The 17,146-nt window shown below is 34.3% G+C and overlaps 1 protein-coding gene across 3 annotated transcripts; it reads left to right on the forward strand.

Annotated features, from left to right (window-relative positions):
* Window positions 1–988: 988 nt before the first annotated feature.
* On the forward strand, window positions 989–13,830 carry LOC114323292 (putative 12-oxophytodienoate reductase 11). Of its 3 annotated transcripts, XM_082874820.1 has the most exons (6): window positions 5,921–6,045; window positions 6,127–6,197; window positions 11,384–11,524; window positions 11,689–11,819; window positions 12,775–12,936; window positions 13,095–13,830. In XM_082874820.1, the coding sequence occupies exons 2-6, from the start codon at window positions 6,193–6,195 to the stop codon at window positions 13,688–13,690; spliced, it is 1,035 nt and encodes a 344-aa protein (XP_082730946.1). In that variant the 5' UTR covers window positions 5,921–6,045; window positions 6,127–6,192; the 3' UTR covers window positions 13,691–13,830. The 3 variants fall into 3 exon arrangements, with proteins under 3 accessions (XP_028126663.2, XP_082730946.1, XP_028126662.2); XM_028270862.2 differs by lacking the exons at window positions 5,921–6,045; window positions 6,127–6,197 and adding an exon at window positions 989–1,229; XM_028270861.2 differs by lacking the exon at window positions 5,921–6,045 and having other exon boundaries at window positions 6,084–6,197.
* The last annotated feature ends 3,316 nt before the right edge of the window (window positions 13,831–17,146 follow it).

The raw sequence follows: 17,146 nt of genomic DNA on the forward strand, positions 1-17,146 counted from the left end.
TGATGTGTCAATTTGGTCTTTATTATTTTAATTTGCTCAATTTTTATAATGACCAAATTGGTATATCGTGTAAACTATATGAACCAAATTGACCATTGTTTGAGTTTTCGTCCACCAAACTTAACGACTGTTATTTGTTGGATTAATATGACACAACCTGTTAAATTAAAGGATAAAATCGAACAAATTAAAATAGAATAGATCAATTGACAGATTATTTAGATTATAGAGATCATTTGCCTAATCTATCCAATATTTAATGAATAAATTGAAAATAATTTTGATATAATTATATTAACAAACCTAGGTTATGCAAAATACCGTTTAATTCATTAAAATTACATTGATTCGTATTAATTCGTATCGTTCTAATCGGAAATCATGGTTTAAACTTTAAAATTTATAATCTGTCAATAGGATCGCTCTGTTCCGTTATAGTTAATACATATATGTTTTTAACTTCTAATGAAATATCAATATAAAAATGAGTGTAAGAGAGATTTAAGATGTAGAATTTATTACAAATTAATGGTTAAATATATGAAACATATTATGTAAAATTATTCTGTGTTATATATCTAAAAAATATTATACAAATTAGTATTATATATTATTCCAATGTATAATAATTAGTTAGAATATTTTTCAATCCGTCAATCTGTCAAAAACGTCCAAACCGCAATTTATTAATCCACTAATCCGTTAATCCGTAATTCAATTTATAATTTTACTCTTAAACCATCAAAACCGTACTGCACACGCCCCTAAACACACCAACATTATTTTTGTAAAAACAGGAAAAGAATTTATTATTATTATTTTTATTAAATTCAATTTTCATTAGAATTTTAGGACAAATTACTAACACCTTGGACTAAAATACAAATTCCCTTTTAAGTTTGACAAATTACATTCCACCCTCATATTTATATTTGCATTCCTCCTATTATTTATACCCCCACCCAGCTTCCCCCAATCCAATATTGGAGCCGCCTGTTCTGTAATCTTCTTTTTTGTATTGTTAATTTAAAACCCAGCTTCACTGTCTTTGGTTTTTGGGATATCATTCATTCATTCATCCACAAACTTCCATTTTTCAAGTGTTTTCAGTGAATAAAAATGGAATTGGAACAAGTAAGGCAAGGACAAGAAGAGAAAGAGCAAAAGCATCCACCCTATAACCCTCTTCTCTCCCCATACAAGATGGGAAACTTCCTACTTTCTCATAGGTATCTGTCTATCTTTTTTACTCACATACACTAGAAATTTTTCTTGATTTTGATCCCACTTGATTTTGTTGTTTATATTTGCAATAAACAGTTTGATTGATAGAAAGTAGTTTTTTTTTTTAATTGTTTTCTCTTTCTGTTGCTGTATGGATTTGTTTACTGATGTTTTTGAGGAAAATCCCACAGGGGAAATTCATTCATTCTTTCGTTTTTGAAATTCAATACTTCACTCTCTCAATCAGTCCACTTCTTTGTGTTCAGGGTTGTAATTCTTTCTTTAATTAGTGACTGTATTTTTATATTTACTTTACTGGATGTTAGTTTGAAGAAATCTTCTCCTTTATGGGTTGTTAATCAATTTTATTTTTTATTTTGTTATTTATTGTTTGGCATATTATATTTTAAATGTGTACTTGCTTCTATTTTATATTTAGGACATCTCTGACGCGGACTTAGGCCATTTCTAATCCTTCATCAAATGTTTCATCAAATTTAATTTGATGAAAAATCCTTAAAACTCAGCTCCAACTCCTTCATCAAATTGATATCAAATTAAGGGAGAACTAAATATTTCATCAAATCAAGATGGCTTTTATCCTTCATCAAATTCTACAGGTAGCCGTTGGGCCGGACATCCTCCTGGACAACCGAGCTTTCTTTATCTGAACGTTAATTTTTACTTATGTCCTCCCAGAGATCCTCCCAGACAACTAGGCTTGTACCAAGATTTAATGAAAATTTTGAATTTACCATTGGAGTGCATCGTATCAAATCAAATTTTTCATCAAATTTGATGAAATTTTTTATGCAACATTGGAGATGCTCTTATATCAAACTTAAATTTGGGTAAAAATCATTCAAACACCCCTCCACTCCTTGACCCAAACATAAACCAAATTGAAAATTAAGTTTTACTCAAAGTTTGAGTGAACTATTTTTCAACAAATCAAGTTTACTCAAAATTTTGAAGGCTGTTTCATGACTCCAAAATTTACCACTTTGCCTTTAGTGTAGTCTTTTCTCAGATTTATGCTTAAATTTGAGTTTGTCCATTCATATCAAATTAACCTTTTACTCAAATTTGACTAAAATTTTGAATAAGGGCTAGAGATGGTCTTGTGTATATTCATAGGCGGGTTTAAGTACAGGGACACATAACCAACCACAGACAATATGAGTAGAGTTATTTTATGTGGTTGATTCTACGATCGGAGTTTTAGAAATGAGATATCATCTGTCTTGTAAACCACTTTCACTTCTTAGGCTAATTATATCTGGTAGTGTTTTTCCCTTCAATATCATCTCACGTGTATCTCTCCAAAGTTCCTATTGAATAATATCATATACAGTGTTCCATATGATCTGTGGATTCAGCCGAAACTTATTAGATTTCTCTGGAGCTGGCACTTTCAAATGATTAATTAACAAGATGATTATTCTCTATGTATTGGCCCAAATGTATTTTCTCTCCTTAACTTTTGTGGCAGTTGTTTAAAACTGTGTCACGCAGAAAGTCTCTACTCATCATCATTACATGCGTCAATTGGAAAAGAATTCAAGAAAATTTTCTGTTTTTTTATTTTTTATATTTTTTTTAAAACAAGAATACAGGAAAGAAGTGAGGTTTTCTGTGAGATTTTAAGGGGCTTGAGAAAAATCATCTGATATCTATGTAAACAAATATCCCTTAGTTTCATACCCTGACAGATATAAATGGGAAGGTCATATATCCTTTTTACGCATTCTCCGCAAATTTAAGGAGTAGCTTTCTTTTCCCTCTTCATTTTGTGACTTTGTTTTCATCTATTTGGTTGTTGTCATTTTCTTTTGAATTTTTTAGTTCATTATCCCATAAAGACTTATGAAAGCTATGACTTTGTAGCTTACAACTGACACAACACAATCCCTCTGCAGATCGTATGTTGATCTGGACATGTCAGTTCTTTTCAATCGTGATTGAATTTTAATCGTCGATTCAAGATCTTAACGTTTTTGTGAATTTTGTCATGTCATTCTTGTTTTAGTGGTGGTTCTATTGTTTGCCTAGTGTTTTTTTAATTCTGAAGAAGCTATTATAATTAAATTAGTGCAAGGTTCAACTTTGCGAGGACAACACTGTCTACATGCTTAATGTAGTTTTCTATCTTCTTCTTTTTTTTTTTTTTTTTTGCTTCAATATTTTGAGAGTTGTCTTGGCGCCATTGACTAGGCAAAGATCTTTTGACAATGTTCCTCAACCACATGCTGTCTTATATTACTCACAGAGGACCAGCAAAGGAGGTCTTCTCATTGCCAAAGCCACTATGGTTTCCGATACTGCACAGGGGTACTTTTAACATTAGTAGTTTGCGAATTTCAATCTTTTCTATGGATTTAAAGGAAAATATGTTGGTTTCCATGCGCAAGAGTGTGCTTATCTTTGTGAATAAGCACAAGTGTCTTCATTTCTTAATTTTCTATTACTAATTCTTCTTTCTTTTCAAATGAAGATATACATTTACACCTGGTATATGGACAAAGGAGCAAGTTGAAGCTTGGAAACCTATGGTAGATTATGTTCATGCAAAGGGTGGTATATTCTTTTGTCAGATTTGGCTCTTTTGTTGGCTTTATCAATGGAAGCATCCGATCGCAAAATGTTCTCAATTTCTCTTTTTGATATTAGTTGATTTGTGCACGAGTTCTGCGGTACTTGACAATTTTGTTGGCTTATCTTTTGTTGTGCGGTTCTTGAGGTTGGAGATGGAGTGTTTGAGGTTCTTTCTACCTCTGGTGATATGCATTTAGGAGGAGATGACTTCGACAAGGTCTGAACGAGGATGATAGTTAATTTATAGCATTCGTTCCTACTTTATATTGTTTGATTAGTTCTGGTTTAACAATTATGGTTATATTTGCAATAGAGAATTGTTGATTGGCTTGCTGGAAATTTTTAGAGGGAAGAGGGCATAGATCTTCTGAAAGACGAACAAGCCCTTCAACGTCTCACTGAGGCAGACCACTATTAGGTATGTTGTTTCTTGTGCTCTCTTTTGGTTGCTTTTTGCCTTCTTTCAGGTTTGCTGACTGATCTCTCTGTTTTGTCAGTTTGCCTTTCATTACAGCCACTGCAGATGGCCCAAAACACATTGAGACCACCCTTACAAGGGCCATGTTTGAAGAATTATGTTCAGATTTACTAGATAGATAACTCCTATTCCAATATATTTAAAGAATCAACTCTTATGAGTTCATTAATATATAATTGTGCAAATCGGGAAGTTGGTATTGCTTGTAGCAATAAGTTCAGAGACAAATTGCCGTAAAAATAAATAAATAAATAAATTTAGAGACAAATGGCATGTGCTAATTAGGTTTGTTCACTTCCACACTAAGAAGCATGGACACAGATATGGCAATATGAAAAAAATGAGGACATGGGCAAGCGGGGATACAGAAATAAAAATTAAGTTTTTATATGTTTTTATCTGCTATATAAATTAATATTACGTCCACAAACAATCAATCTTAACAATAAATAACAGTAGTTCAATATAAAAAAACCACTAGGTTTATACAATTCATAGATCACCCACAAAAAAAAGTCATAAACATTCAATATCCATCGAAAACAGTAAAGTAGTGGGGGAATATCCCCAAAAAATAAGTTGATTAAATAAAAGGATATGCCAGCTGGCATGTCCCGTTCATGTCCAGAGTGTTCGACACTTCTGTGACACATGTTTTGGAGTGTCTACTTTTCCCAATTTAGTAGCTCATGATTTGCATTCATTTTTCACAGGCTTCGCACACCAGTTGAAACTGCACTGAAGGATGCAAAGCTCTCCTACAAAAATATAGATGAAGTGATCTTGGTTGGTGGATCAACGTGTATCCCAGCCGTTGAAGATCTGGTCAAAAAGTTGTCTGGAAAGGAACTTAATGTCACAGTCAATCCTGATGTTGCTCTTGGAGCTGCAGTGTTCAGGTTCTTTTCTAGACTGGCTCATCTTCTACTCTGCTCCTTTTCTTTCTCTCTGAATCTTATCCTCTACTCTGCATGCTTCTACATTATTTTGCTTGGTAGTATACCAATCATTGCTGTCAAATTGTGAATTCCTAAAAAATATAAATTTGTATCAAATTAGACCTAGTAACTAATTCCAACAGAATCGTTTTTTTTATATTTATTTTTAAATAACGGACCATAAATATAGTATAATATATGTATACATATAAAAATACACATGTAGTGTTTAAAATGATATAAATATCAATATAACTAAATCGTGTATATATATATATATATATATCAATATAACTAGTTGATTTCCTTTTTGATTTTATGAGACACCGTTTCATGTATTATGCAAATAGAACTGAGTCGCAATGAATTGTAGTGAATCACAATTGAATCGTAAGATTCACCCAATTTAAGGTTCAAATGCTCAAATCAATTTTTTTTTTGGGGGGTTAAAACTGCACGAATCAAATTCTTTTGCTTGAAACTTGTATATGAATCGAATTGTGAATCGTAAGATTTTAACAACTATGATAGTAATTATCCCATGTTCTGTTTTTGGGTTCCAGGCTGGTGTCTTAGCTGGAGATGTTAGTGACATTGTGCTCTTGGATGCAACTCCACTGTCTCTAGGTCTGGAAACATTGGGTGGTGTAATGACAAAGATTATTCTGAGGAACACAACCTTACAGACATCCAAATCAGAGGTCTTCTTTACTGCTGCGGATGGGCAGACCAGTGTCGAGATTAATGTCCTTCAAGGTGAAAGAGAGTTTGTGAGGGACAACAAATCTCTGGGAGGCTTCCGTCTTGATGGTATTCCACCAGCTCCACATGGTTTTCCACAGATTGAAGTCAAATTTGACATTGATGCCAATGGTATCCTTTCTGTCACAGCTGTTGACAAGGGAACAGGAAAGAAGCAGGACATCACAATAACCGGTGCTAGCACCTTGCCTAAAGATGAGGTATGTCTTTGTTTAACTCTTTTTATGACGGTAATGCTATCGAATGAAAGAGATCCACAAGATGAGTAGTTTAAAACTGGTAATGAATATTGCTGGGATTGCTGGTATTTAACAAGTGACTATTTTTAGGTTGATCTTAAACTGGTGACTTGCTGTAATAGTTGAGAATGCAAAACTGAAGTTCCTAAACCATACTATATATTGGTTTTGCAAATTTATTTTATCTTGAAGACAATCAAAGAAAATTGATTTATTGAGATCCAAACTTTTTGACAATAGAAAGTTGAATAGGTATTTAACCAAGGAAGTGGAACTCACTTATCAGACACTTGATATATACTTATCTGTTATTGCAAGTGTTTTCTATAAAGAAAGAGAATAAAATTTAGGGTCAGCATTTAGATAAGGAATTATAGGAGATATCAACTACTACTAGATTACCCAAGTAAAATGGTAAAGGAGAATGAAATTATTTCATTTAAATTACTGAAATTGTGATCAGTTGATTTCATATGATACGACTGAAATAAAAGTTTGAAAGATTTTTTTCCCCCATACTTTTGAACTGTTTTTAGTCAAATTTATGCTTGCTTCAACTGTATCTCATTAATGAGTCTTGAAAACTCATTTGGCCTCCATTTGGATGAAATGAAAACGTTGTAGGTGGATAAGATGGTTAAAGAGGCCAAAAAGTTCGCAAAGGAAGATAAGGAAAAAAGAGATGCTATCGACATGAAAAATCAGGCGGAATCTGTTGTCTGCCAAACTGAAAAGCAGCTTAAGGAGCTGGGAGACAAGGTTCCTCCTCCGGTCAAGGAGAAGGTGGAGACCAAACTGAATGAACTAAAGGATGCTATCTCAGTGGGTTCAACTCAAACCATTAAGGATGCAATGGCCTCACTGAACCAATAAGTCATGCAACTAGGGCAGTCTCTATATAGCCAGCCGGGGTCTCCTGGTTCTGGACCTGAACCTGATGGTAATGCTGCTGGGCCATTTGGGTCAACTGGTAGTGCAGGTGATGGAGATGGAGATGTGATTGATGCGGACTTCAGCGAAAGCAATTGAATGAATTAGTATGACTTTTTTTCCTCCCATTCAGGTAGGTTCTGTGAATTTTGTATATATTTAGCATGAAGAAATCATTTCCTATCAATGGTGTCAAAGACATCCCCTGTTGAATCTCTGTTATCCCTCAAGGGATGTCTTGCAATGTGCAACTTTGTGCATTTTCTTGTAACTTATTTTTGTTTTATATTTTCTTTGCTCTCTTTTCTCATAATCTCCCTCTGCCTCTCTGTGTCTGTCTGTCTCTGTCTCTCTATTATTGAGGACATTAGATGCATAACCCATTACGAAACCTAGCTGAAGATATTAAATAATTGTTTGGTTATTTTCTTGAAACATTGTTCAAATTAACAAGGGACTGAATATTTTCCTTGTAAAGTTAAATTAATGACCATACCGGATGTCAAACCAACCACAAAAAAGAGTGGGTGGTACAAATTGAGTGAAACAGTCTCTTTAATGGCGGGTCTTCACTATTTGATGCATATGATTTTTTTTAGATAGCGTTTGATGAATATGGTTAGAATTATATTCTATGATTAATTTTCTCTCTGGTTAGAATTATATATTATGATTAATTTTGTCTCTGGATGATGACATTACGTGTTGTAGTTGATATTATTTTGTTCTAGCATAAGACTTTGAAAAGATAAATTATAAGATAAATTGTGTTTATTTGTGTATTGTTGTAGTGGTATTAGTTGCTTGAGGTTATTTTTATGAAATTATGTACTCTCGTTTTATGAACGATGGTTTTGTTATTTTTGTAAAGTAGGGGTAAGATGGTATTTTCTCTTCTAACATCATCGAATTGGATTTTAGCAATCCCATTAGATTCTTTTCCCATGTTATTTTTGCCAACTAAATAATATGAGGTCTACTGAATTGTTAATCTAATCCTATCATTCATAAAGCTAAACAAAACCAACAAAAAAATAGAGTTAAACAAACATGGCTTTAATTTTAAAGATATTTCTCCAAGTCCCTCGACAGTGACTTAACAGGAAAAAGTCCCAGCACCCTCAAAAGTATCTCGGTATACTATACTTCCAAGCCTTCACTCTCTTGCTCAATAAATTGATTCCCTTTTCTTCTCAAATCCCAAATGAAGTCAAAATGGAAACTATCAAGAGACTAGAAATTTAGCCCTAAGGCCTCAATCAAAACAATAATGCTAAAAACTCTAATCAGTGTACTAATTAACACATAAACTAAATTCTAGACATATATGTGATCACTTAATTCAAAATTTTATTTGATAATATATAGGATTATATTTACTTAATATATTATTAATACACTAATCATTTTTAACATTATTGTAATCTAAAACTTGCCCAGCCATTGTGAGTTGAGATCCTCTCCTTGCCTCCCTACTTGCAATGGTGGAGATGCACACCAAGATGATCCAACAGTTCAAATATGGCTATTTCAATTTTTTTTTAATTTTTGAAATAGCTAGATCTGGACCGTTGGATCACCTTGGGGTGCATCTCCGCCATTGCAAGTAGGGAGGCAAAGAGAGAGACCAAGGAGAGGATCTCAACTCGCAAAATTTGACTCGAATTCTATTGGATTAGAGCCTCTCTCTCCCCCTTTATTGGAGCATTTTTAACTCTTCCTCAATTTATTTTATTTAATTTTATTTTAAATTTAAATAAAAAACTTGATTTTTTTTTTATATCAAAAATAAAATGTTAGTATGTTACTAAACTTAGGTTACAACTTAAAAGAATACTAATCTATTAGCTCAAATCCTAAATTTTCCAATCACCGCATCTTAAGGCGCGACTATATACAACTCAGCCACAAAGGCCTCGACAAAAAAAACCTTGATTTAATATGAACTATTTGATACTTCAAATTTTTATCAAATTTACTAAATTTTCCTCTCATCAAATTTTATGGAAAAAATTATTTTCAATACTCCATCTTTTTAATTTGATGAAATATTTAATGAATGAATTGAAAATAATTTATTATTATTTTTTTTTATCAAATTTAAATTTCATAAGAAAAAAAATTAAGAATGAGATCCTCTTATGATATATACCCCCACCCAGCTTCCCCTAATCCAATATTGGAGCCTCCTGTCCTGTAATCTTCTTTTTTGTATTGTTAACAAATCCCAGTTTCACTCTCTTTGGTTTTTGGGATATCATTCATTCATTCATTCATCGACAAACTTCCATTTTTCAAGCTTTCAGAGTGAATAAAAATGGAATTGGAACAAGTAGGGCAAGGACAAGAAGAGAAAGAGCAAGAGCATCCACTCCATAACCCTCTTCTCTCCCCATAGAAGATGGGAAACTTCCTACTTTCTCATTACATAACAGTAGAAATTTTTCTTGATTTTGATCCCACTTGATTTTTTTGTTGTTCGTATTGCAATAAACAGTTCCATTGATAAAAAGTAGTTTTTTTTTACAATTGTTTTCTCTTTCTGTTGCTCTGTGGATTTGTTAACTGGTGTTTGAGGAAAATCCCATATGGAAAATTCATTTATTCTTTCATTTTTAATATTCAGTACTTCACTCTCTCAATCAGTTCACTTCTTTGTGGTCAGGGTTGTAATTCTTCTTCTAATTGGTGACTGTATTTTTATATTTACTGGATGTTAGTTTGAAGAAATCTTCGTCTTTATGGGTTTTAGTCAATTTTTATTTATTGTTTTACTTCTATTTGACATGAATGTGCTGACATATTATATTTTTAAATTTAAATGTATACTTGCTGGTATTTTATATTTAGGGCATCTCTGACTCAAACTTCTATGAAACTTAAAATTTGGTAAAAGTCACTCAAACAGCCTCCACTCCTTGATCCAAACTTATACCAAATTGAGTTTTACTCAAATTTTGACAAATCAAGTTTACTCAAAATTTTGAAGGCTGTTTTGTGACTCCAAAATTTACCACTTTGCCTTAGTGTAGTCCTTACATAGATTTATGCTTAAATCTGAGTTTGTCCATTCATATCAAATTAACCTTTTATTCAAATTTTTACTCAAATTTGAGTAAAATTTTGAGTAAGGGCTGGAGATGGCCTTACATATATTCATAGGTGGGTCTAAGTACAGGGACACATAAACCAACCACAGACAATATGAGTAGGATTAGTTTATGTGGTTGATTCTATGCTCATGTGATTGGAGTTTTAGAAATGAGATATCATTGTCTTGTAAGCCACTTTCACTTCTTAGGCTAATTATATCTGGTGGTGTTTTCCCCTTCAATATCATCTCATGTGTATCTCTCCAAAGTTCCTAATGAATATCATATGCAGTGTTCCATATTATTCGCTCATATGATTTGTGGATGCAGCCTAAACTTATTAGATTGCTCTGGAACTGGCATTTTCAAATGATTAATTAACAAGATGATTATTTTCTATGTATTGGCCCAAATGTATTTTCTCTCCTTAACTTTTGTTGGCAGTTGTTTAAATTTGTGTCATGCAGCAAGTCTCTGCTCATCATCATTAAATGCGTCAATTGGAAAAGAATTCAAGAAAATTTTCTGTTTTTATTTTTATTTTTAAAACAAGAATACAGGAAAGAAGTGAGGTTTTCTATGAGATTTTAAGGGGCTTGAGGAGAATCATCTGATATCTATGTAAACAAATATCCCTTAGTTTCATACACTGACAGATAAATGGGAAGGTCACATCTCCTATTTAGGCATTCTCTGCAAATTTAAAGAGTAGCTTTCTTTTTCCTCTTCATTTTTTGACTTTATTTTCATTTATTTGGTTGTCATTTTCTTTTGAACTTTTCAGTTCATTATCCCATATAGACTTATGAAAGGTATGTCTTTGTAGCTTATAACTGACACAACACACATTCCCTCTGCAGTTCGTATGTTGATCTGGACATGTCAGTTCTTTTTAATCGTGATTGAATTTTAATCATCGAATGAAGTTCTTAACATTTTTGTGAACTTTTGTCATGTCATTCTTGTTTTAGTGGTGGTTCTTTTGTGTGCCTTGTGTTTTTTTAATTCTGAAGAAGCTATTATAACTTAATTAGCGCAAGGTTCATTTTACGAGGAGCACATTGTCTAAATGCTTAATGTGGTTTTCTTATCTTTTTTTTTTTTTTTCCGCCGCAAAATTTTCAGAGTTGTCTTGGCGCCATTGACTAGGCAGAGATCTTTTGACAACGTTCCTCAGCCACATGCTATCTTATATTACTCACAGAAGACCAGCAAAGGAGGCCTTCTCATTTCCGAAGCCGCAGGGGTTTCCGATACTGCACAAGGGTACTTTTTAACATTAGTAGTTCGCCAATTTCAATCTTTTCTATTGAGTTAAAGGAAAATATGTAGGTGTCCGTGTGCAAGAGTGTGCCTATCTGTGTGAATAAGCGTGAGTGTCTTCATTTCTTCTTGTTCTATTACTAATTCTTCTTTCCTTCCAAATGAAGATATCCATTTACACCTGGTATATGGACAAAGGAGCAAGTTGAAGCCTGGAAACCAATTGTAGATGCTGTTCATGCAAAGGGTGGTATATTCTTTTGTCAGATTTGGCATGTGGGAAGAGTTTCAAATCAAGGTATATTGTTGACTTTTGCCCCCGTTTGAATATCGTTTTCATCATTGGACAATATTTCACTGATAATAACAATGAAAAATCATTGAGTGAAATGTTTCCAGCTTCTTGTTTAGCTTCTTTGTTTGCAAAACATAACTAACATTTGTGGTAGAATTTGTGGCAACATTTTGAGTTCTAGTTTTCTGTTTACATTTGTCAGCTATGCATGGACTATGTTGCACAGACTCGATATGTATGTTGATTATGGTTGTGTTTTGAGGTTTTGGTCTCTTTGATTACCATATCCTAGAAAATAAGGATTTTAAGTAGTTTTCCACTGGAAGAAGCTAACTAGATGTACATTCTCTGTAACAAAACACAGAACATTGTTGAGACATGGGTAGCCCCAAGATTTTTAGATGTTGTGTTAGTGGCTAACGAATGAGTGGATTCGTGGTTGAGAAGTGGATCCCTGGGTTTGATTTGCAAGATTGACATTGAGAAGGCCTATAACCATGTTGATTATGTTCCTTGGTTATGTGATAATTATGATGGGTTTGGGCCAAAAGCGGAGAGACTGGATTCAGTTATGTATTTCTACAGTTTTGTTTTTGGTTTTGGTTAATGGTTTCCCAGATGTTTTCTTTTATGCTGCTAGGATTGCGGCCGAAAGAGGAATATATGTCTTTTGGGATATCTTGTTTTGTCGGGATTGGGAAGTGGTTGTTTTCTTGAAGAGGTGCATAGATAATATTTTGACAGAGTTGAGATTCCTATTTTTGTTACTGCTGGTTTTTGGGTGGGATTGATCCATCCTTGAACCAATTTTTGGATGAAAATATGTATAGCAGTTTTTCTTTACACTTTGTTTACGGGTAGCTGCCTCTTTTTGAATATAATTTGTAATTTTTTACTGATAAAAACAAAATAAAAACAATTTTGGTTCTCTCTAAACTTAAGCAATTACTATGTACAGGTTTTCAGCCAAATGGGAAAGCTCCAATCTCCTCTACAGACGAGTCGTTGACTAATGGTGTTGATGTTGCACAATTTTCACCTCCATGGAAGCTAAGGACTGATGAAATTCCTCAAATTGTTAATGATTTCAGACTCGCTGCAAGGAATGCAATGGAAGCTGGTAAGTTTGTGGCTATATTTTCATTAATATTAAGCATTGTCAGATTTACAAGATCATAAAAAGAGACATTTTCTTTGAAAAATGCTGTAAGAACTTGAGGAACCAGATTTTTCTCATACCAAATGAAGCTCAGGTTGCTTTTATTGTTTCTTTTGCAGGTTTTGATGGGATTGAAATCCACGGAGCTCACAGTTACCTAGTAGAACAGTTTCTGAAAGACCAAATCAATGACCGAACCGACAAGTACGGAGGCTCTTTGGAGAACCGTTGCAAATTTGCACTCGAAATCGTTGAAGCCATTGTCAATGAGATAGGAGCTGATAAAGTTGGAATTAGGCTCTCTCCATTTGCAAATTACATGGAATCCGGGGACTCAAATCCAAAAGCTCTAGGTCTTTACATGGCGGAATCGTTAAATAAATATGGTATTCTATATTGCCACATGCTTGAGCCTAGAGTGAAAACTGTTGGAGAAAAATTTGAATGCCCCGACATGCTTTTGCCAATGAGGAAGGCTTTCAAGGGTACTTTCATTGACTCGGGAGGTTATGACAGAGAAGATGGTATGAGAGCCGTGGCAGAGAACCATGCGGATCTTGTGGCATATGGTCGGTTGTTTCTGGCGAATCCGGATTTGCCAAGGAGATTTGAGCTCAATGCTCCTCTTAACAAGTACAATAGAGAGACCTTCTATATTCCTGATCCTGTTGTTGGTTATATTGATTATCCATTTCTTGAAGAAACCAATGCCTAAAAATTCTTCTTCTGGGGGTGGATTATTGTCATTCTTGTCAAGATTTTAGGATTCACTGTTTAAAATAAATTCTTTTCCCTTTTTTGTTTTAAAACTGTTGTATCAGTGTAATAGAATAATACACTTAATGCTTCTGGTCACTTTGATTGTTAAAGTTAGGGGTGAGCAGCGGATATACCGATCCGCCAAAACCGACCGAACCGAACCGATCCGCCACATTTTGGACGGATGCGTGATGACGAGCGGACGGTTGCGGATTGATTTTCTCAAATCCGCCAATTTGGCGGACGGATGGCGGATTTGAGATTTTTTGGCCGCAACCGAACCGCCAAACCGCCAAATCACGAGCACCCCTAGTAATTTATAAGACTTTGTATTTTCAATTTGTTTAAATATTATGTTTGTGTTTTCAATTGAAAAAGAGTTTGAATATTTAGTTGAAAAAAAGTTTTCAACTAGAATATATTTTTTGAATTGAAAAAAATAAACGTATTATTCATATATATTTTTTAGTTTTTAAATGTAACTAAAAATAATAAATAGAAAATATGATATATGCTGGTTGGTTTTTGTTTTCAAAAACATATGTAGATGTAACAATACAGAGACATTCAATCTCTACTACTGCTCTGTTCATGGTTTTGGTGGAATGATTTGTTATTATATTTTAAGAATCACATATTGTAATATTTTATGGGGATGAATCATGCTGTGATTGTAATATGTGGATGAGGCATGCAGTGATCGTGATATTCTAAAGTTTCAAACTTTTTTTCTTTGGATAAGGCATACAATGATTGTAATACTTTTTTAAGTCATTGACTGTAATACTTTCTTTTTCTTTTTTTTCTTTTTTTTTTTTATTTGAGGAAGTGCACAAGTTGAATTATGTTGAAAATTTATAAAATTTTAAACCGCCAAACCGATTCGCATCAATCCGCTCAATCCGCTCAATCCACATCCGCCGGATTGGCGGACGGATGCGGATTGATTTTCTTCAATCCGCCAATCTGGCGGACGGATGGCGGATTGGAGGTTCCGTGGCCGCAACCGACCCGCGCCCACCCCTAGTTAAAGTGGTAGCAGTGTAGCTATTATTTGACAGAAGTGAATTGGAAGCCAGAAAGTCTTGTATGTTTAAGTGAATATACCTCTTCAACTTTTTGTCCCCCTCTATTTTGCTTCTCTCCGTGTTGTCTCCGAAATTATCGTCATTGTTTGTTGATATATAATTTTAAATATATAAATTAATTATGACACGCTAATTTAATTGTAATTATAGCGATCCCGGTTTCTCTTTCTTTGATTGTTGTATTCCGGACTTAGGTTCCGTGGAGTTGGTGGTTGTATATCTTGTTGTTATCTTTTAATTCCGTGTGTTTGAGTTTTAGGATGTATTGGGCGTGTTTCGAACAGGTTGGTTGAGCTTTGATCTCATTCCTTGTTGCCCAGAATTTTGGTGGTCCACTCGAGCGGGTCCTTTTGCGCTCGAGCGTAGTTGGTTTTTGTTATTGGTCCGCTCGAGCGGGTCACTTTGCGCTTGAGCGGAATTTACACACTTCCAGTATCTGTGCCTCTGCAAAACTTCTGCAGACGTGTTTTTCACGCTCGAGCGGGTTTCCTTACGCTCGAGCAGGTAGCGCTCGAGCGGGCTTTTTGCGCTCGAGCGGAGTGTTCATTTTCTGTGAAAATACTGGGAGAGGAGAATCTACGCTCGAGCGGATTGGTTTTCGTGCTCGAGCGGATGTATTTTATTCTTGTGTCTTGTCGCTCGAGCGGGTCTAGTTTTTGTGTCTGACGCTCGAGCGTCCTATTCTCCGCTCGAGCGGGTCATACGTATATCAGATATCAGTTGGGTCTTTTTAGATCACTTTTCAACTTCTACTCTCTCTCTTACTTTTCGAAAAGTCATTTTTGAGAGCTTCTCTCACTACTTTCTTCCTTATCTCTTAGGATTGATCTAGTAGGAGTGATTTTCTACCCTTGGGCCTTTGTAAAAAGTGTGTTGATCGTTGAGGGCTACATTTTGATTCGAGAATCTTGGGATTTGGAGCATTTTCGAGTTCTTCATCATTTCTTTTGGGTTTCATCTCTTGAGGTATGGATTCCTACTCATCTTTATGATCTTTAACCTAAATGTAGAGCTTTTATATAAATGGTTTGGTTTGGGAAGTTAAGATTTGTAATGTATTATATTGAAAAAGAGAGGTTTTGTCTTTTTGACTCATATATATATATATATATATATATTTGGGGTCTTAAAAAGAAATTATTGATGTTGTTGGTAATATTTGGACCTTTGGGTCAATATTGAGTTTAAAGGGAAAAATGTCATATTTTGGTATATTTGGTCATTAGTGTAATTAATGACATTTGTTATGAAATTGAGTTGGGGATAATGAAATTTGATCATTAAGAGATAGAATGGTGGAGTTGGATTTCTAAATCGCTCACTTTTGAAAATGTCAATTATATATCTGTTGAGGCATTTATTATCTGTTTAGAAATAACTTCTTTGGGCTATCGGTGGAGGATAGTCTTGATTGTTATAGACATTGCATGATGATTAGGTAATTGAAACTAATCAAGTTGTGTATTTGAATACATGGGTGCCGAATCTCGCGGATGAAATTTTCGTAAAATGGCCATTTGAATATAATTATACACAGGTGCCGAATCTCGCGGACGCAATTTCCGTAAAATGGCAATCCGAATATATCAATACATGGGTGCCGAGTCCCGCGGATGAAATATTCGTAAAATGGCCATAAGAGAATGTAAATACATGGGTGCCGAATCCCGCGGACGCAATTTCCGTAAAATGGCAAGTTATAGTATTTTTGGCATGAGATGTAGTCTCATTTCAGTTATTTGGCCAGGTTCTGAGCCATGTTTATAAGTTGAGTTTTGTTAAGTCGAACATTTATCAAGTGCTAATGTTTTAGTTATTGCTCATATTATGTTTAGCATATCTCTACTGGGAGTTGGTTCACCCTATATGGGACATCATTTTCAGGTACAGGTAGTATGCCACCTCCAAGGACGTAGCTTGAGAGGCTTAGTGACTGGGACATCTTTTGTGATTACATTTTTGTATTACATGTATATCAAGTCAAGGGCTTCTTTTGTGTAGAGTTAGTACTCTCATTTTGTAACAAGTGTTGACTTGGAAAGTTGTAAGCCTATAGGGCATTTACTTTTGTTGTCAATATGTAATACATTTTGTAATGAATACTCTGATGAAATGTGATTAGGCTTCACTCTCTTATGTTTAAGTATGTCAAGAATGTATGATTTATGGGTTTATTTTGAGGGCGTTACAACTTGGTATCAGAGCGTACCGAGTTCGAATACTTTGGGTACGCGGGAAGTGGTTAGTACCACAATGGGTTTGTCTCGCTTGATAGAGACTTAGATGTAGTGTTATATGCTTATGTGATAACATGATTATGTGAC

This window comes from Camellia sinensis, chromosome 6 (assembly GCF_055761805.1).
Source record: "Camellia sinensis isolate YWXY chromosome 6, ASM5576180v1, whole genome shotgun sequence".
Lineage (NCBI taxonomy): Eukaryota > Viridiplantae > Streptophyta > Magnoliopsida > Ericales > Theaceae > Camellia > Camellia sinensis.